General features: G+C 44.6%; 1 protein-coding gene across 1 annotated transcript in view; it reads right to left on the bottom strand.

Annotated features, from left to right (window-relative positions):
- Positions 1-802: 802 nt before the first annotated feature.
- Positions 803-20,020, bottom strand: part of Wif1 (WNT inhibitory factor 1) — a 67,885-nt gene continuing 48,667 nt past the window's right edge. The window contains exons 4-10 of the mRNA XM_050165507.1: positions 17,386-17,526; positions 16,460-16,555; positions 15,216-15,311; positions 10,215-10,310; positions 5,079-5,174; positions 4,408-4,503; positions 803-1,579 (exon numbers count right to left, since the gene is read on the bottom strand). Coding sequence (XP_050021464.1) covers positions 1,458-1,579; positions 4,408-4,503; positions 5,079-5,174; positions 10,215-10,310; positions 15,216-15,311; positions 16,460-16,555; positions 17,386-17,526 — 743 coding nt within the window. The 3' untranslated portion in view covers positions 803-1,457. The remainder of the gene's footprint in view (positions 1,580-4,407; positions 4,504-5,078; positions 5,175-10,214; positions 10,311-15,215; positions 15,312-16,459; positions 16,556-17,385; positions 17,527-20,020) is intronic.

Genomic DNA, 20,020 nt, shown 5'->3' with positions numbered 1-20,020 from the left:
TTGTATCTATAATGAAGGAAACTAACGTTTGCTTTATAGGATAGTAAATTAACACATTGTGTACTTGGGGTCAGTAGGTTAAACAATGAATAGTGGTGCTTTATACTGTAATTCTGAAACCTTTAACAGGTCTTAGAAGGCCTCCCACAGGTGGGATGTTGCTAGGACTTGCAGTGACCGCCCCTCCCCCAGAGTTCTATGGTGGAAGTGCAATTCCCAACACAACCGCTGGAGGGGGCACCTGAGAAGCAGTGAGTGCTTTCTGCAGCTCCTGCTTTCATAACCACTGGCGAGCTTCTCGCCACTGAGTGAGCTGTCTCAGCATTTGGTGGCTGCAAGCACAGGGTCAGCTACCTCTGGCTCTTGCGACGTCCTTCTTTATCGCTCTTCTGCCTTCCGCCATGGCCTGCAATAGCATGAAGGCTTTATCAGACGTTGCAGTCATACGTCTGACTTCCCTAATTCCTGAACCGTGACTGGTCTCAGCTACTCCGTTACATCAATAAAACAGAAGGTGGAAGTGGAGACATGCTTAAGACATCCCAGTTAGGGCAGAGTTCTTGAAATAAATGACAAGGTGTAGCAGGGCTGGGAAGGAGGAGGAAGGAGAGAGAGCTGAGGCCGACCTCTTCCCTCGCTTGTGATATAACTTAACCATGAAATAGCGACCACGTTTATTTCCATAAGCTGGCAGTCACACAAAGACTCCCACACAACACAAAAAGAACGCAGCGCCTTTTTTGTTTCCTACATTCAAACAGTATAAAATGTTTATTATGTAAGAGCCATGTTTCGTTTACAATATATTATATTGCTTCCATCCAATGAAAAGACTTCATACATTATATTCCTTATTTCGTTGTGTTTACAATATATTATATTGTTTAAATGCCACTAACACAGTGTAATTTTTTTTGACTTTGTTCCCCCTCAAAACTAAACTGTCTAGAATAATAGTAAAGGCGAAATAATATTGTACGCACCTCAAGATAAGGGAGGGCAATGGAGATATTAATTATTTCAAATATTGTCCAGATATTTGACAATAAAATTTGAAATGCTGTAGTTTCAATACGATTAACTGCTTTATCCAAACCCTTGTGGTTCATGTATCTTTGCCAGTTTAACCCTCTAATATTCCCCACCCTCATACCACAAGTGCGTTTTAATTTTCAAATATCTGCCAACTACACACCAAAAAGACAAATTCTTAACGTGATCAACTGACGTAAGATCTGCTCCAAAGGACCGACGGAGGAAAATCTATACCACCATGCCAGACATACTTAGGAAGCCTAAAGGGAAGAGTAAATATCAGCTCAGTGATTTATAACGAAGCTAATAAAATTCAGGCCAGTATTCTAAAGTGTAATGAGCATCACTTGAACGTTCCACACATGAAAGGTTAACGAAGGCTACGAACTTAGTGTAACTTGAACCGTTTCAGCTGGTGGAGTTCACCAGATGTAATTGGATTCAGGTGGATCCCGCGGCTCCTCGGCCTTTTTAAGGGGAGGCGTGTGCTGCTCCTGCCTGGCGCCTGCTGGCCTCGGGGCATGCATGAGGCTGGCTCCGTACCCTGCAAAATTATTCACAGCTTAGAAGAAAAGAAACTCCAAAAGCAGGCTCTTTAGATTCTTCGTTAACCATTCATTTTCCTTTTAACCCTGAGTGAAACCATAGTGACCACACAGAGCTTCCTGAATAAGGGCAAGTGACAAGTTCCAGTCTCCGGTCACTAAAAACCAATTTTTTTCTAAGCCCATTAGATCTTCTTTCTTTGAACCTGCCACTCACTTTAGATTTTGGCTATGTGGAAACTCTCTCTGTGTCTCTGTCTCTCTGTGTGTATGTGTCTCTCTCTGTCTCTCTGTCTCTGTCTCTGTGTGTATGTGTTTCTCTGTCTCTCTCTGTGTGTATGTCTCTCCCCGTTTCTCTGTTTCTGTTAGTCTCTGTCTGTCTGTCTATCACAAATGCATTTTAATTTTGCAAATATCTTCCAACTACACACTGAAAAGACAAATTCTTAACGTGGTCAACTGACGTGAGGATCTGTCTCCCTCTTTGTCTCTCTTTGGACAGTCTCTCTTGTAGCCCAGGTTGACCTTGAACTCCTGATTGCCATTCTTCTACCTCGTGTGTAGCACCAGGTCAGGATTGTTTGGTGCTGGGACTCAGACCCAGTGCTCTGCGCACGCCAGGATCACCGTCTACCGAGTGAGCACTGCGTAGTCCTACTGTAAGATCCTGAATCGCTGGCCAACCCCGAGGTCTCCCATGATCCTGCCGAGAATTTGGTGATGGATTCTTCTCAATCCACAACCAAACCAGCCTCACTTATGTTGAAGCAGCTCAACATAACAGCTTCATACAGACTCAGGATGAAGTTATCCCACTCATACAACACAGGCGTTCTATTGGGATAGAACCTTGCTCTGCGTGGGAGAGAGGAACTGTGATTTGAACTGACCACTGTCAGGAGGACTTGGGAATTTTGCTCCCTCTGGTCATCTATTCATTCCCAACCCTGTTTTTGAAACTTGAGCCTTCTTTCTTTCTTTCTTTCTTTCTTTCTTTCTTTCTTTCTTTCTTTCTTTCTTTCTTTCTTTCTTTCTTTCCGTTTGTGAACTTCTGGAGGTACTGTGGGCACTGGCTCGTTTCTGCCTTCCTAAAATGCATCCAAGACAGCAATTACATCTTAAAAAAATCTGTCTCTGTCTTCCGGTGCATCAGAGTCAATCAAATTCAACATTCATATGTTTCTTGTGGTTTCTAAATGCAAGCATGCTGTTAAACAGCTATTGAGAACAGAACCCTGTTGCTGGATGTGTTTCTTTGAATTGTCAGTATGTAGGCTACTAGCTCGTGGAATGGTCAAAACATGAGCTAACAATGTACTGGAGTAAATCCCTCCAGTGTCGCTTGGCTTGCCACCCATGAAGCCCAACCTCCCTGCTGGGGTGGGAGAGCCGAAGCAGAGACTTGGTCTGTCTCCAGGACCCTCCTCCCCTCCACAATGCCTGGGTGCCTAGGACCTCCCAATGTGCCACCCCACTGGGAATCTGCTCTTTACCAGAACTCTGTGACTCAGAGCTTCCCTGTCACCTCCCTCTAGTCAAAATAAACCCCAGTTTTTCTGCTTGATTCTCTGGATTGATGCACAAAAGAGCTGGGTAGCCACTCCCAAACAGGTTTGTGACGGAAGGGCCAGGCACCTTCTTGAATGCAATGCCTTGCTCTGAAAGAGACACTGGTGGCAGATGAACCAGTGTGGTCTCCACTGGAGTCTTCTCAGTGGTCTCCTCAAGGACAGGAGGCTCCTAAACGTGCTTTTATTTTTGGATGGGCCCAACTCACTGGGCATGCTCCCTGGATTGTATGCACCGCCCCCTGAAAGCTGATCTAGAAAAATATTTGATGTGTATGTGATTTATTCAAATTTGTATCTTGTTATTTTGGAGATGCAATGGGATTGAGATAATTGGTTGTTGAAGCGTGACATGACTCAACCCTCCTTTTCCTTCAAGAGAGGTAGGCCGTGGGTGCGTGCACAGGAGGCTGTCCTAGGTAACAGGTGGATGAAAACCCTGCCGTTTTGTTCACACGCTGATTGGCCTCCTCCCCATCCTGGACCCTGTTCTCCACAAGGCAGGCTCTTTCCCTCCTATCTGCTTATGTAGCCCCAGTCCCTGGGTTCCTGCTTAGCAGAAAGGAAGGGCGGCCATCAATGCTGAAAGGTCAGATTTACCAAGCTTCATTTCATATGTAAAATTGTCCTCTGGTTTATCTACATTGCTCGTTTATTTGAGAGAGTCAGTAAATCTGAAAGCCACAAACACATTAGACTACTTTCCCAGGAAGGGCTTCCACTGGCCTGTCTTTTCTTTCCAAAGGACTCATGTAAACATTATATCGGGGGCCATGAAAAGATTTGAGACATGTGTCGTGTGTTATATATAAATTGATAAAACGTGGTTTTTGAAACCAGAGGTCATTAGATATTAATGTCCATCTATTGTCTTCAGGGTGGACTGTAGTTTAGAGCCCAGCACACTTGCCTAGCAAGGCGCATGGTGGTGGGGTTTAGATCTTCAGCATTATAACTAAAGAAAGGGGGGAGGGAGGGAGGGAGGGAGGGAGGGAGGGGGAGGACTTTAGCTAATCAAATCCTTCCTTCAGTACACTGAATTACTGAGCTAACCTGCATTATCAATTTGAAGTAGAGAATATGTGTGACGATGTTTTAACGGATCTGGTGGCATTTTCTATGCCTTCTTCTATTCCAAAGCTTAGCTGACTTTGAAGTTGCAAGCGGAGATGTACGGGGGCAGGGGCAGAAAGATTGTCCCTGATGACATGGCCACATAGCAGGGCTGAGCTGCAGGCTATCCAAAGACCTCTACTCACTTTTATTGCAGTGTCTTCCGTGCCAGCCTTCTCGACACTGGCATTTGTTGGGCTCGTGGCAGGTTCCGTGAGCTCCGCAGCCAGGCTCGCAGACCGCTAGAATCAGACAGAGCAGAGCGATGCTTCCTCCACTTTCCTGTTCCTTTCTTTTTAGAACATAGCTACATAGCTGCTTTTCCTTTAGTTCTCTAGAATATGTTAGTTTTGGCTTCTCTCTCTCTCTCTCTCTCTCTCTCTCTCTCTCTCTCTCTCTCTCTCTCTCTCTCTCTCTTGTCTAAGTCACTTTCCAGCCAAAAGCCAGCTTTAAAGTTGGGGAAACCCTTCCTTATGGATGGTCTTTATACGCTGCACCATGCTTCTCATACACAAAGACCCGCAGTGAGATTTTGAAACTACTGCACGGTGGGTGATTACTCCTTTCAAGAAATCCCTAACAGATAAAACAAACAAAATTTAAAATATTTAATTTTAAATTAAATTTAGCCATGTGCATAAATATTTTATATTCAGGGATCCCTGCAATGCCCATGGTCTAAGTAAAGGAAGCCTATGAATCAGGGGGAAAGGTCAGCTCTGATGCCCAGATGACATGCAGCAGGCATGGACGTAACATCCAAAGACACTAAATGCAATCACCCTGCATCCATACCGCCACCATACGTGGTACTCACGCTTAGAACAGAGGTCTCCTTGGTAACCTTTGGGACACTTGCATTTGCTTTTCCCAATGCATTTCCCTCCATTTCGGCAGGGCTGTGGGCATTTGCCTGCAGTAGAGAGGAAATTAGTTAAGTAAGAAGAAGCCCAGGGCTTTATTCAATAGTAATTACGTCTTTCAAGGGAGTGAAAAGGCTTTGAGAGGAGACATGCTTTGAAATGCCATCATTTCCATTTATCTTGGGCCTCCTCTGGCTTTTATATTGTTTTTGTTTTGGAGACAAGCTAATATGTTGACATGATTATATACATTATATTATATGCTATTTGAATTGTATTATAGCCTATTATATATAATGCCCCCTTTCCCACAATGAATATACTTCACAAAACAGAAAAATTAAGCTAGCCTGCCTCATACATGCCTGCAGTTACACACACACACACTGTTCTAGAATTTCACGCATGTCTGACTCGCTACAAGAAATTTTCTACAACTTCTGGTTTTGGCAGATTACTCTTTCTGGAGGTAGGTCTGTCTGTCCCCACATCTGATGACAGCCTTACTCTGGTGTCGTCTATCAGAAAGCAAGTTTGCATCTCAGTAGTTTAACCTGGGGAAGTGAACCTTGGAGACAGGAACAGGGGCCTGCATGGTGCAGCAGAGAAGGAGGGGAAAGACAATTCAGAAACGTGCTTGAGGGTCAGCCAGCATGATGGGCAACTGGATCCTGTTCTTCCGGTCTGCCCAAGGGTTATGTCAGAGGCACATGAGAGTTGACTAAAGAGAGTGGAGGGGGCTTTTGTTTATGGACCGCTGATGCCGCTGTTTATTGTCCCTGGTGGAATGGCAGCTTCTAATATATAGGGACTCAGAGATGCCCCTGGTGGAAGGAACACGGATGGAACAGATCCGATGAGAGCATAGGTTGCTATAGCAATGGATGGAGTGAGGGCTGGTCCCTGGGGCCACAGCTATCCATTTCTATGGACTGTCCAAGAGCCTAAGGATGTCCTTGACTTCTTTCTGATCTTCTTACCCCCATCTTCCTGGTGCTGGGTCACAAGTATACACCATTATAGACAGTTTTACTCAGCACTAGGGACCAAACACAGGGCTTATATACGTTGGACAAGTACTCTTGTCCCAACTAAGCTACATTCTCTGTCCCAAGCATCACCGTTTATTCCCAGTCTCAAAGATCACCTTCTTATTGACCACTAAAAGTCCCAAAGAGTCCCATTTTCTGAAGAATACCATTTACATGAAAGACTTTAACTCCAAACTTCCAATGAAGCATTGAGGCGATATCTCATCTGTACAAATGAAGTTTGTCTGAAGATCAGAGGGTGGAGCTAGCCATAAGCTAACCATAGAGGCCTGGAGGACTGTACAGATAGACAGGAAGTGATATGGCTGGGCAGAGAGAGGAAGTAATAACATTGAAGGAAACAGGAACTCTGTCTCCTTTCTGCTGGGAAGTGGAGAGGTAAGGTGGCTGTGGTTTTGCTCCTTTGTCTCTCTGCCCTCTCAGAATTTTCCCCAATATTTGACTCTGGGCTTTTATTATTAAGACCTATTAGCGCTCATGCTACAGAGCATGTGACCCCGGCAGAGCCACAGAACTGGATCAAGGCAGCTCCAGTGTGATCTTACTTAGCAGAAGCGAGCCATCGCTCTTCTGTGTAAACACATTGGTGAGCTCTGTGCTCCATGGGGGCAGGGGTGAAGTTGGTGATCTGGAGCAAGGCAGGCTGACTGGTAGAGCCCTCCCCCTGAGTCTACTGCCTGACTGTGTTCTTGGTAAGAGGGAAACGAAGACTCTTAGGTTTGTCTCAGCCAGGAGAGAGGGTAGGAAGACCGAGGAGGAGGATAGGAAGGTTTCCCCGGGTTCTTAGTGCCAGGAACATGACTGCAGGGATCTGTCAGGACAGAGCTGGTTCAAAGACTAAGCATCAGCTATCACTAGCTGATTGTTTAGTATGCAGAACACTCAAAGCGTCTTACTACTGACCTCTTCTGCCTGAAAATACTTTGCAACCGCATTATATTGGTTGGAAATAGATCTACCAAAACCTCAAGGAGTGTTGGCTAAGAGAGATTTCACTGAGTTTTATTAGTGTTTTAGTGTAACCCATGGAGGAGTCCTTGTGAGAACAACGCCAGATCATAAGGTCTCCACAGAGTGAGGACCTCAGACCTCCTCCACCTGTGAGACTGCCGGATAACTTAATGTTGTAATTCTACTTCACAGACAACAAGAGGAAAGAGATGTACCAGGGTGTGGGCCTTGGAATGTTGAGTGGGTTTTTTTTTTTTTTTTTGATTATTTTCTGCAGAGAACTTTTATAACAAGGTCCTGTTAAGTTATTTTTAAACTTATTTATCATAGGCTATAAGTAATTTGTGTGACCTTTTTAACTGAAGTTCTATTAAAGATTCTTAGGAAACCTGTAAGCCTTGCATAGCAAGATGGATGCACAGCTGGCATCCCAGACGCCTCTCAGAACAGTCTGGCTGACCCCGTTACCAGCATCTCACAAAACAGTTTCAATGGTGTTTGAGAAGGTGTCATTACTGGCAGAAGTCAGGAGAAATGGAAGTTAGCCTGAAAGATAGTAGAACACGTCTCCTTAAGAAAGAAAAGTGGGTTTTGGTGAGAGTGTGGAGAGATGGCAGTGTTGCAGATGGACTGGAAAAGGAGAAACAATCTGAAGACAGCTCCTCTGTGAACTTGTTCCCTTGTGGTCCTAGGTAAACAGCTGAAGGAAATGCAAACTTGGGTCAGCAAGATGGCCCAGCAGGGACGTGCACCTGCCACCAAGCCAGAAGACCTAAGTCCAGTCCCCAGGAACCATGAGGTGGAAGGAGAGAGCCCACTCTCAAAGAGTTGTCCTCTGATCTCCACATATATGTTGTGAGGCACACACACACACACATACACACACACGGAATTACAAATGGAGACATGCACAAATCTTCACAACCGTGTTGTTCAAATAACCCCCATGTGGGAAACAACTCAGATCTTCCCCAGTGGTAAATGAACTGACAAGTGGTGTCTATCCACACAGCTGAATGTCACTCAGCCGCAGAAAGGAGCGATGTGCTGGCATATTCTGCACCAGGTGCAGCCCTGGAAAGCAACAACCTTTACTGAAAGAAGTGGCGGGGATGCTATCTTCTGTATGACCTCATTTATAGGAGGTGTTTAGAGTAACCAAGCTACAGAGCTAGAAAGTAACTTGATAGTTGTGAGACCCTGCGATTATGAGGGGACTTGGGAGACTTTTCTAATAAACATAAGTATAGCATGTATTTAGGATGGCCATAAATTGCTCTGAAATCAGACTGCGGTGATGGCAGAATCTGCAGGATGGTACACTTTAAAATGCCACATCTTATGGTATGTGAACTATACATCCACTAAAAAATAAGTTCAACTCTGCCTTTAGTCTGTACACTCAGAGAAACTCCAACCACAGACCTGTTTCTGTATTGTTCTGTTTTATTCTAGTAATGTTCCATTTCATTGAAACAGGAAGGTTTTTAAAAAGGAATTTGAAAAAAACTTGTTGTTGGATCTATGATGAGTTTTCCAAACCCTACATTTTTGATCCGGTTAGAATTTAAAAAAAAAAAGACAGAAGAGAGAGGGAAGGTGGAGGCAGGAGAGGAGAGAAGAAAGAAAGGGAGGGAGAGAGAGAGAGAGAGAGCTGTGCCAGAGGATAGCCCACGAAAACAAAGACATGAAATGAGGCCACGAACAAAGACTCGTAAACAAAACATGCCACGTCTGGGGCTGAGCTTCGGGAGAAAATTGAGGGGAGTTAGCTCAAGATGTCTTTATCAGGAAAGAGTAATTAATAAGAACAGAAACCACATCCTGGCAATTAATTACACGTTCGATGGAAACTTCAGAGCGATTTCATTTGAACTCTATAAAAATGGTTACTTCATCTACTACTCATTAAAGCACAAGAACCCACAAATAAATTAGGGGTTGAAAGTTAAAATAGAAACATAGCATTATTCAATTTGGAATCTACCTCAGCTTTGGAAACACGGTGCTTCAGAGGCAGCGCGGCTGGGAAGGGCTGCCCTACACACACACACACACACACACACACACACACACACACACACACGCATGCATCCGCCTCCGAGGGGCAGAAGGGGACCCCTCAGCAGGCACGCCCGACGGCTGCTGTCCTGCCTGGACGTGAGCCTCCATGCTAGCTGTCTTCTGGGTCATAGTACGGCTTGGACTGAATCGGCTCACTTCTGAGTTTCAAAGAGAGGCCTGAGCCCTGGCCAGTTGGTAGGTGGCAGAGCTGGGACCATTGCTCAGCTATTGCTATTGAAGCGTGACAGACAACAGAGTGTGGGCGGAATGGGTGTCACTTTTAAGTTCACAGCTCAACTTTTTTTTTTTTTTTTTTTTTTTTTTTGATCTGAGCACTCAAGAAACACTGCTATTGAAGGCAGGCATTTCTAGCACCCCATAAGGTTCCTTTTGACCCCCAACAGCAACCCCAGTTTTCAGCACTTCATCCGTTAGTTTTGTCTCTTGAACTTGAAAATTGTCGACTCATTCCCCCCCCCCCCCCCCCGCATGTCTGCCTCCTTTTGTATAATGTGTCCCTGGGAGTCATTTAGGAGGCTGCATTATTGTTTTAATCGCTGTGCAGTGTTTACTTCTCCTTCCTTCCCACGCTCTTAGAGGAGTCAGTCTGTTCTAGGATGACAACGACGAGCAGAAGAAAACCCTCTGTGCTTGTGGGTTTGTCTTCAGTCTCTGGGACAAGTGCCACCTTTCCTAGCCTTGCTTTTAGACAAGGGAGTGCCCGAGGAATCTAGGAAAGAGACATTGGCCTATGATCTCACACGAGGTCTCCATTCTATCCAGGCTTCAGTGGCAGAAGCAGGCATGAGACAGTTTTTCAGCTCCCTGTCTCCCCCCCACCCACCCAAGGCCATCGAGAACGCCCAGATCTGTACCCTTCCCCAGGCCATCGAGAACACGGAGATCTGTACCCCCTCCCAGGCCATCGAGAACACGGAGATCTGTACCCCCTCCCAGGCCATTGAGAACACCGAGATCTGCCCCCCCCCCAAGGCCATCGAGAACGCCGAGACCTATACTTACTCATCTCACAGTGCTCTCCCTCGAGTCCTGGAGGGCAAATGCATTTTCCTGGGTAGAAGCAGGTGCCCCCATTAAGGCAAGTAGTCGAGCAGTTTGCTGTTGGAATGAATGACAGGGTGCTTCGTTAGACAGGCAGGCACGCCTAGCAAGAATTTCACTTCAAGTGAGCAATATTTCTCCAGCATATGTCTAACACGCCACTCTACAGTTTGAAGAAAGTTATGACCAAACACCTCATTATTTGAAATAGCCAATTCGAATTATAACAGTCAAATTACAAAGACTCAGAATATAAGAGAGAAAAGGGTATCACACAATGTATTCATTCCAAATTTTTAAAAAGGTATAATATATAAAAAATAGTCTTTTAAGTAAAACTTAGGTGCTAAAAGGAAGAATCTGCAAATCCAAGAAAATACCTTTCCAAAGCATCAAGTTGGAAGATAAAGAGAGAAAACTTATTTGGAGTAGATAAAGGGGAGAGAGTGTCAAAAGTGTCAAGGTTCAACAAGGAGGAAGCAACTCTCAGAAGAACGGAGCTTCGTTTGAACGAACGGGATTTAAAGAGAGAGACTGTCATGGTACTTGGAGAAAGTCTGGAGTAATTGCCTGCAGAGAGACCTGGGAGGTCCCAAGGAAGAGACTGAGCGGGATGATGGACACAGTGACAACCCAATAAAGGAGCTGTGATGCATCCTAAGCCCCTCCCTCTTGGTGTCAGTTTCCTGAATTTCATTGATCTTTGGTACTTAAAGTGGAGGATAGAGAAATGGGAATAGGAGAGAGGACGTACTGAAAAGTCGGCAGCTTCGCTCACTCGGTAAAGAAGATTAAAATAAGAGCTTGGGGTAGGGGTAAGGTGTACGCTTGTAGTCCCAGAATCCAGGGGAGTAGAGGCTGAGTGGTCAGGGTCATTTCTGGCTACATAGTGGTTTGAAGCTGGCCTGTGGCTATTTGGGACCTTGCCTCAAAAAAGTTGAAAACTAAAGATTAGTGCTTAGAATTTTTTTCTTTTAAATTTCTGTCATATGTCCTGGTTTTGTACTGGTGACTTGTAAAACAGATAAAGGCTTCCAGTGTGAACGTGTGTGTGTGTGTGTGTGTGTGTGTGTGTGTGTGTGTGTGTGTGTGCTTTGAGGAAGTCAGTTCGGTTAAAACGTTCTGCGGACACCGGGCTTCTTAAATGCGTTAAGGAGCATGCAAATGACAAACCCTTCCCAGCTGCAGGTAACCGTGCACTTAGCATCCTCATGTCGGAATGAGCAGAGTCCCCTTCTGGTGTGGGATTTAGAGTTTAGGAAATCCAGCACTGTCCGCCCTCTCTTTGCCACTTGGCAGTAGTGTTGTTGGGTTTATATGAGTGAGTCCTGACTCCCCACTTGTCCACGTCTTCCCAGAATAAGAGAGGGCAAGAGAAGGTCAGGATCAATGTTTACCTGCCCTCCCTGCCCCCTGCTGATATAGAAAGGGCAGCGGGCTAGACAGCACACTGCAAATAGAACTACTAGATCTGGCTATATAATCTGACTGCCCTCCTCCTATGCCATTCTTCTCCAGTTAACATAGAGCTACGCAGACCCTGCTCCTCTTTCTTTAACACACCATCTGTCTCAGACACGAGAATGAGGAATTACAAGCACTGATACCTCTCCTGTCCTGCCTCGTTCTATGTCAACTCGACACAAGCTAGAGTCATCTGAAAGGAGGGGTCCTCAGTAGAGAAAATACTTCCCTAAGATCCAGCTGTAGGGCATTTTCTTAATTAGTGATTGATGAGGGCGGGCCCAGTTCATTGTCGGTGGGGTCTTCCCCAGACTGGTGGTCCTCAGTGCTGTCAGAAAGCAGGCTGAGGAAGCCATGATGAGCAAGGCAGTGAGCAGCACTCGTCCGTGGCCTCCGCCTCAGCTCCTGCCTCCAGATCCCTTCCCTGCTTGAGTTCCTGTCCTGACTTCCTCCCATGATGTTACGGAAGTGTGAGCCGGTTTGCTTTGGGCCGTGGTGTCGCATCACAGCAATTCTCAATTTGTCCTTATTCTCGGTACGTTCAACTGCTTCTGTCATCTTGACCAAGGTTTTCAACATTTCTGTCATGGTTTGGCTGTGGGTTCGTGTGCTGCAAGCTTGGTCGGCAGAGCACTGCGTGGAGAAGGGTGAACCACTCAGTAGTGGGGTCTAATGGATTGTGGTTAGGTCACTGGGATCGTCCTCGGGAGTTCTTAGGGGGCTGCCCAGCGCTTGAAGGTCTCTGGCTTGGTCTTGTCGTGGAGTCTCTCCTAAGATACTCCCACCATCGTGCTGGCTGCAGCACTGTGGTGTAGCCTGAGGCCCTCGCCAGAGCCAGACGGCGCACTGAAACTCCACACTGTGAGGCTAATCGGCCTCACCTTTTTCGTGAACCCCAAGTCTCCGGGTTTTGCTATCGCAACAGAAAGTGAACTAATCCGAAAGTTGTTTTGCCGTGAACCAGACATGCTAACTAAATTTCACTGTGGCTGAGAGTCGATTGGCCAGTGCTGGACCAGTCATTTCCTAAAGTTGGTGGCAGATGTCCCCAAGGCCAATGGACGTGATTCTTTAATGTTTGTTCCAAAGTACAGTGTGAAAGTCCAGCTCCGTGCCAGTAATTAAACCATTTTTCAGCAGCTCCATAGTCCTTTGTGGATAATAAAAGAATCTTTTGTTGAGCCAGTAAAAATTAATGTTTTATGTTCCAAGATCTCCAGTGAGACCAAATGAAGTTTCAACAGATTTTCCAAATGAGTGTTTTTAAAAAATTACTAGAATTTTTAACATGTAGGAAAATCTTTCATTGGAAAGACAAAGTATTATGGAATATAAGGTGTACTGTATTACAAATGTATATTTTTCCTTCATGATTCTGAAGTATTTGTGATACTGTAACATATATGTATGCATATACATATGTGATGTATATTGTGGTTATGTATGTATGTTTATACACATATATAGATATATATGTATATGTGTGCATACACATATACACCTCTGTGTGTGTGTGTGTGTGTGTGTGTGTGTGTGTATCACAATAGCCAGCGCGGTGGTGCAGACACTTACGAGACAGAAGGATCTCTCGAGTCCAGGAGTTCTATGCAGTATCGTGCTATGCCTGTTAGCTGTTTGTATTAAGTTGGGCATTAGTGACCTCTTGGGAGTAGAGAGCTACCAGGTTGCATAGGAGGAGTAAGTCAGCCAAGGTTGGGTAAAAGATATCAGTAGATTTTTCATCTTATAAGCCATGGCAATAATGGCCAAAGGTGGACAGATGTCACCAATCACTTCATTGATTCTGGGTGTGTGTGTGTCAGTTCAAGTGTCTGAAGGTTTGCTTTGCTTCCAATAGTTCTGTTAGAGTCTGAGTTTTATTCCATCCCAAGAAATGCCTGGTTTTCAAATAGTAGAAATGCTATAAATACCAAATGCTAAATTTGAACAAATAAAGATACACTCTTGAGTATTTTTACTGACTTGCTCTTAAAAATTACCGCTGTCACTAGGTCTTAGTCTTTAGGAATATGCATTGAAAATATTTTAAATCTAATTTTTGTGGTTTATCAAAAAAAGAAAGAAATATGCTTTCAGATATTATCCCAGTCCAAGAAGAAAGACAGGAGGCAAAGAGGAAAAGCTTATGACCCAAGTTATCTTATCTGCTCAAGTCTCAGGTCACTTGGGAGAGGCTGGGACCTGATTAGATGGGGTGATACAGGGGTACAGTGGAGGGGATGAAATCTGGGCCACGTGATTCAAGCTAGATAATATTCATCAACCAATAAAAGCAACACATATTCAGAAGGACGCCCCACATCACTATGTAAACCTCAGGCAGCTCTCTGGGAGTGAACTGTGTGATGCTTCCGGTTTCTCAGCGGTTGTCAAGACTGTGACCAGACAGTCATGTGACAGTTGTTTGGATAGCCTAAGACACTCAATCACTCCTCAACTCACACCAAGAACTCCTTGCCTCAACTTTTTTTTCCTTTTTAGGAAACTGTGTACACACACAAAGCAAACCAACCGAACAGAAAATTGAGCTGCAGTAGCGCTCCATGCTGAATGAGTCTCTGATCACAAGAGACACTAGTCAAAAACAGTGTTTGTTATTCTGTCGAAAGTATATTTTTTTATTGATAAAAAGTCAATAGTCTGTGGCAAATACAGTTATGGATATTAGACACCTTCATTAAATGCATATACTTTCCAGAGTATTTTAAAAGGTTTACCCACTGAAGAGTTTGGGGCTGGCTAAGTAGACAGGTAGTTTTAGGGCCAAGTTTGTGTCCACTCTGTAAGTGAAATCTAAAGTACCGTGGCCATACTTAGAGGGAGGCACCCGACCTCTTGCAATTAGAGTATTGAATGAGGCCCTACACAAGATCATAGAAACTGAGACTTTAGGTCTGGTTCGCTGCTATTTTAACATGAAGTATCTAGGAAGGGAATAGTTTTTGTATGTCAGCAACCTTCATAGCAAATATTAACTGTGCCGGGCCCACGTCTTGCTTCTCAGCTGGACGAGAGGCATCCCTTGTCCCCATATGGATTTTCCCTATCTTTCTACCCCATCTGGGGACCACAGATGGATGTTGCTCAGGTCACTGACCTGTATATTCTTCCACTGAAGCACTCTGGGAGTAAAAAATAAACTTCCGCTGGGTTAAGCAATACCCCAACTGGGGTCCCACTTAGTAGAGGAGTCATCTTTACTCCACATGACATACCGTGTTTACAAAGGGATGACATCAAGAATGTATCTTTGGGAGGCTGGAGAGACCGTTCAGTGGTTAAGAACACTGTTTATTCTTCCAGAGGACAGGGGTTGAGTCCCACCACCCACGTGGAGGCTTACAACCACTTGTAAAGTCAGCTTTAGGGGGTCCCATTGCCCTCTTCTGGTCTTTACATGCACATGTGCAAACACACACACACACATACACAAATAAATATTAAAAAACCCATAAAAATGAAACGAAGACCTGTTACCTTTATCACAGTTGACTCCATAGAATCCAGGTGGGCAGATGCAGAAGCCAGGAGTGACGCACAGGCCGCCGTTCAAACACCGAGGTATGCAGAGGGCTTACAGGGAGAGGGGACTCTGATTAAGGCCAAATAGGATGCAGGAGCAGGGGCATTTTGCATTGTCAGTGATTCTACAACTCAGACTTCATGATATAGTCAAAATGTTTACTCTTTAGATACACAATTTTGCTATATTAAAAATTGTCTCGTGGTATTAATTCGGCTATTTTTCAACTTCTCAGCCAATTTCTTAGGCAAGAATTTTCAATTTGTTCTACTTTAAATGCCCGATTAAATCTTTATCAGAATCAGGGCAGGTATGGTGGCGCATGCCTTTAAACTCAGCATTCAAGAGGCAGAAGCAGATGAATCTCTGTGAGTTCGAGGTCAGCCTGGTCTGAAATAATAGAATTTCAGAACAGCCAATTACACAGAGAAACCCTGTCTTAAAAAACAAACAAATAAACAAAAACCAAAAAAATATATTTCTCAAATCAACTTGACTGTGATGTATTTTTTTAAAAAACTGCAAATATTTTTCTCTGCCCCAATTCCTTGATCTTTAAACTCTAAGATAAGTGCAAATAAGAAAATATTCTTATCTCTTAAAAGAAAAAAAAAACTTTTTGCTAACTCTGGTCAAACAAGTTCTTTAGAATTTGGCATTTAAAGAGCTTATGATTAATATTCATTTCTCAGTCATCTCTTTTCATATAATGACCTCAAAAACAGTACCTCTGAAATAAATGTGCTCGCTACCCAAATTATTTTCAACCCCTCTTTCAACTTATGATATGGTAGAACCTATACTCAGATATGTATTTAATTGTGAATTGAGCTATTTTTAATTCGAAGAATTTCAATCAGTTGTGGCGTTAGAACCCTAAACCTTTCATGAGAGTATCACAACGCACACTGTGCGTATAGGCTGGCCAGAGGCTTGATCACAAAGAACAGAGACCCTAATCAAAGTTCTCTGGCCAAGGTCTGGCCACGTATGATAGTAACAGAAACTGATCCACAGAAGTACGACTTTCCAACTGGTCTTCTGAGCCTATGTAAAGTTTCACTGACCCTTAAAATATTACCAAATAATAATAGTAATTTCAAGAGACGTGTTACAAACACCAAAAGACCCACGTGGGGCATCTGTGGCTTCCATGTTTGTTGGGAAGCAAGGCTGGTGGACTAACTCCCTCGCTTACCTTTTTCACAGTGAGGCCCGTCGAAGCCATCAGGACACTCACAGACGCGCCTTTCGTTACAGAAGCCTCCGTTCCGACACCCTCCGGGACACTCGGCTGCACCAGAGAAACAAGGCAGAAAGCATGCCCTTGAAGCCAGACCGGGTGAGACACTGGTGGTCATTTCTACTCAAGTGTTCTCAGTACAATTGATTGAAACCCACAATCTTTAACCTTCCCTCCTCACCCCTCCGTTTTCACTCAGTTCTCCCTGCAATCTTAATGGCAACCGTAGGGACAGCCAGGAGGGAGTAAAGCCACTCTCACTTCTTCCCACCGCTGAAAGTCACGCCCGAGGCACAAGGGGCATTGCCTCTGGTAGCCACTGCCAGAGAGCAGGTGGCTTTTTGTATGTGTTTAGAGCATTGACTAGCTCCGTAGCTTAAGCCTGATGCTGGAAAGGGAAGGAGTTATTCCCTTGTGGTTAGTGGGCACCCTGGGCATGCAATGAGTTGATGAGGCCCTGTCTGCCTGACAGGATCATGGTGTGATCATGACTTTCTGTCTTCTGTGGCTGTGAACGGCATTTGGCGGGCATGGGCAGGCAGTGTTGCTGTGACCAGGAGAAATGTGGGTGATGGTTGACACCTGCAGGGAGGAACTGGAACAAGAAAGGGGATGTCTGTGGCCTTGGGTGAGATAACGATGGGGGCTCCTTAAGGCTATATTGGAAAAGGGGGAAGAAAAGCTAGTCTTTGACAGCACACTGGAGTCCCTAAGGTTCCTACCTGGTGTCAAAGCCTGGGAATATCTAAGTACCTGTACCGGACCCTGTGTGTACCACCCATTCCCTCCAAGGTATATATAAAAAGAAAATGAAATAAAACAAGTCATAGGTATGGCTCCCCACCTCCAAAGCCCTCCCTTAAGGGGCTCTCAGTGCTCACCTTGCTGACATGTTTTAAAGAAGATAGCATTTTGAGGGGTCTGAAGGATGGTGTTGCCTTCAGAGTTCATGACAATCACGTTCACTTCAAATGCTGCCACACCGTCCTGTTTGCCAAGACATGGGAAACCAACCTGAACAACTAAAAGGAAAAGAGAGGCTGTCAATTTGGACAACTGATTCCGGCTCCACAGGAACCACAGGGAGACCAAAAAGAAGCAAAGAGGGGCACGTTTTTGTGATTTTCATGTATCTCCATGGGAGTTGAGAAGGTATTTTGATTACCTGGGGAATCCTCGGTGGAACTCATGCACCATGCTCCACAAATGCAGAACTGGGAAGATTTTGTTGAAAAAACTTATTTTTTTGAGACAGGTTCTTGACTTGTATATTTTAGGCTTAGTAATCTTAGCGTGTGGATTGTTTTAAGATTTTATTTTAATTTTTGTGTGATGTATGTGTGTGCATATGTATGTATGGGCACGTGTGTGCAGGCGTGTGGAGGCAGGAGGCTGTCAGATCTCAAGAGCTGGAGTTACAGGCAGTTGTGAGCCACCTAATACAGGAAGCAAACGTGGGTCCCTTTAAGAGCAGTAACTGCTCTTAACCACTGAGCCATCTCTCCAGCGCCAGTTTTCACACCTTAAAAAGGTGGGTATTTTTTATTTCTTATTTTTTGGTCTGCAAATTAAAGATGCAAAAAGGAGCATAATTATATTAATTAGGATGAGACATTTGTGATTATATTATATAATTATATTAATTAGGATGAGACAGTTACCATCCCCAAAGAGCCAGAAAAAAGCTATAATATATAATATTATATCCATTAAGTAAGCCCTTGGCATAATAACCCACTAGCTTATTTTTTATTCTTCTGATCTGAAAGTAACAAAGCAAATTCTCTGAAGATATTCTGCACCTCAACATGGACTCCAGCAGTGGCCTAGTCAACCAGGTTACTATTTTCTCAAGACACCTGTGATATCACAGAGTGGTGGGCTGAGCTAATGTAGCGGGTAGGCTAAGTCTGGTGTGTGTTTTAGCTTGCTGATGTAGAGCCACCTCCGGTACACCTGTTGGGTACTAGGCATGTCCGGGTGTTGACAACAAGGCCACAAGGCAGGACATGGCAACTCAAATGTTTCTGCATGAAGACAATGAGGAGGCCACCAGTTTCGTAATACAAGTGACAAGGAGGAACGGGCTCATCAGACATTAGCTCCTGGGTGAGAGGATGATTGTGAAACTTTCCAGAATATACTGGATTATCATGCCACCCACCGAGAAAGACTGATCTAGCTGACAGAGTCCAGTTCTTTCATAAATAATAATAATAACAATAATAATAATAAATAATAATAATAACAATAATACTGCCAGTAAGTATATGTAGAGCTTTTGTATGGTGGGTACAGCCACTAAGCATGGGCTTATATTAGAGCAGGACAGACCTTCTTCCTTTGGAGTGTGACTACACCTTGCTCCTAGGGTTAGAAGATGAAAAGAACTGGCAATTGCTCCCATCAGCACACAAGCTGGCCACACAATCTTCATAGTGAGCTTGCAAAACAAAAGTTCTTTTGCAGCCTCTGGCATTGGCGAGAGATGGTAGAAATAGAGCCGTGTCCTTTGGCAGTGGTAAGCCCGTGGGCAGAGGTCCACTTTTACCAAAGGCTAAATGAAAATAAGGCCAGATGCATGGCATTGCGTTGCAGCCTGTGCTGTGTAAACCAGGGAGAATGAAAACAACTTCAGAACACTGACGCAGATGAACTCACACGGCATTCAAGCCCACAGCGATGCACAATCGATTGCACGTAAACACCGCTGAGGGAGAGGTAAATGAGCACTTATTCTAACAGAATACCCCTTCTACACACAGATGGGCATGGGTTTTACATCCTGTCATTTGACACACTTCTCTTACAGGAAGGTAGAAAAACGAGAGGCAACAGGAGCTCAATTGCAATGTCACGGGACACAGAATGGTAAACTGATCCCTGATTAGACGAGGGCTTGGAAGACGGCTCAGTCAGTAAAGTATTGACTTGTAAGGATGGAGGCTCGAGTCTGATCCTCAGAACCCAAAATGTCTGGGAGTGCGTAGTGGTGAAGGGATGGAAAATTATTAATAGACTAAGTGCTCAGCACTAAGAGGGACGTCCCTTCACTCCAATCTGGGGGTCTCCTGGGAAGAGGGCAGAACGATGGCATAAGAAGGGCCTGGTGGGCGGCTACCAGGAAACCGTGTTCTCTTGACACAACAGGGCACCTGTGACGCATGAACAAAGACCCGTGCAAGCCCATGCCAGACAAAATCCCAGCATCGAAGTGGGAGTGGGCACAAAGTTCCAGCCCCGGCTGAGGAGCTATTGGCAACTGTTAACTTTGGCAGAGGGAGAGAGGGTTTTCTTTAAAGGTATGACCCCCTGAGAGATTGAGCTTGCTCCAAGACAGGCTCTCCACCCAAGACTTGATGGACTTTTATAAAGGTTAGGAAGAGAGAACAGGAAGTTGGGTAGGTGGGAGTGGACTTGGGAGGGGTAAATATGACCAAAACGTGTTGTATGAAATTCTAAAAAAACTAATACAAATAATATTTTTTAAATGCTGGGTGTGGTGGCCTGTGCTTA

This window comes from Alexandromys fortis, unplaced genomic scaffold (genome assembly GCF_014885135.2).
Source record: "Alexandromys fortis isolate MF-2015 unplaced genomic scaffold, M_Fortis_MF-2015_v1.1 scaffold_154, whole genome shotgun sequence".
NCBI classification, from domain to species: domain Eukaryota; kingdom Metazoa; phylum Chordata; class Mammalia; order Rodentia; family Cricetidae; genus Alexandromys; species Alexandromys fortis.
Note: the sequence above shows the minus strand (reverse complement) of the source record. Positions and strands in the feature narration are given on the sequence as shown.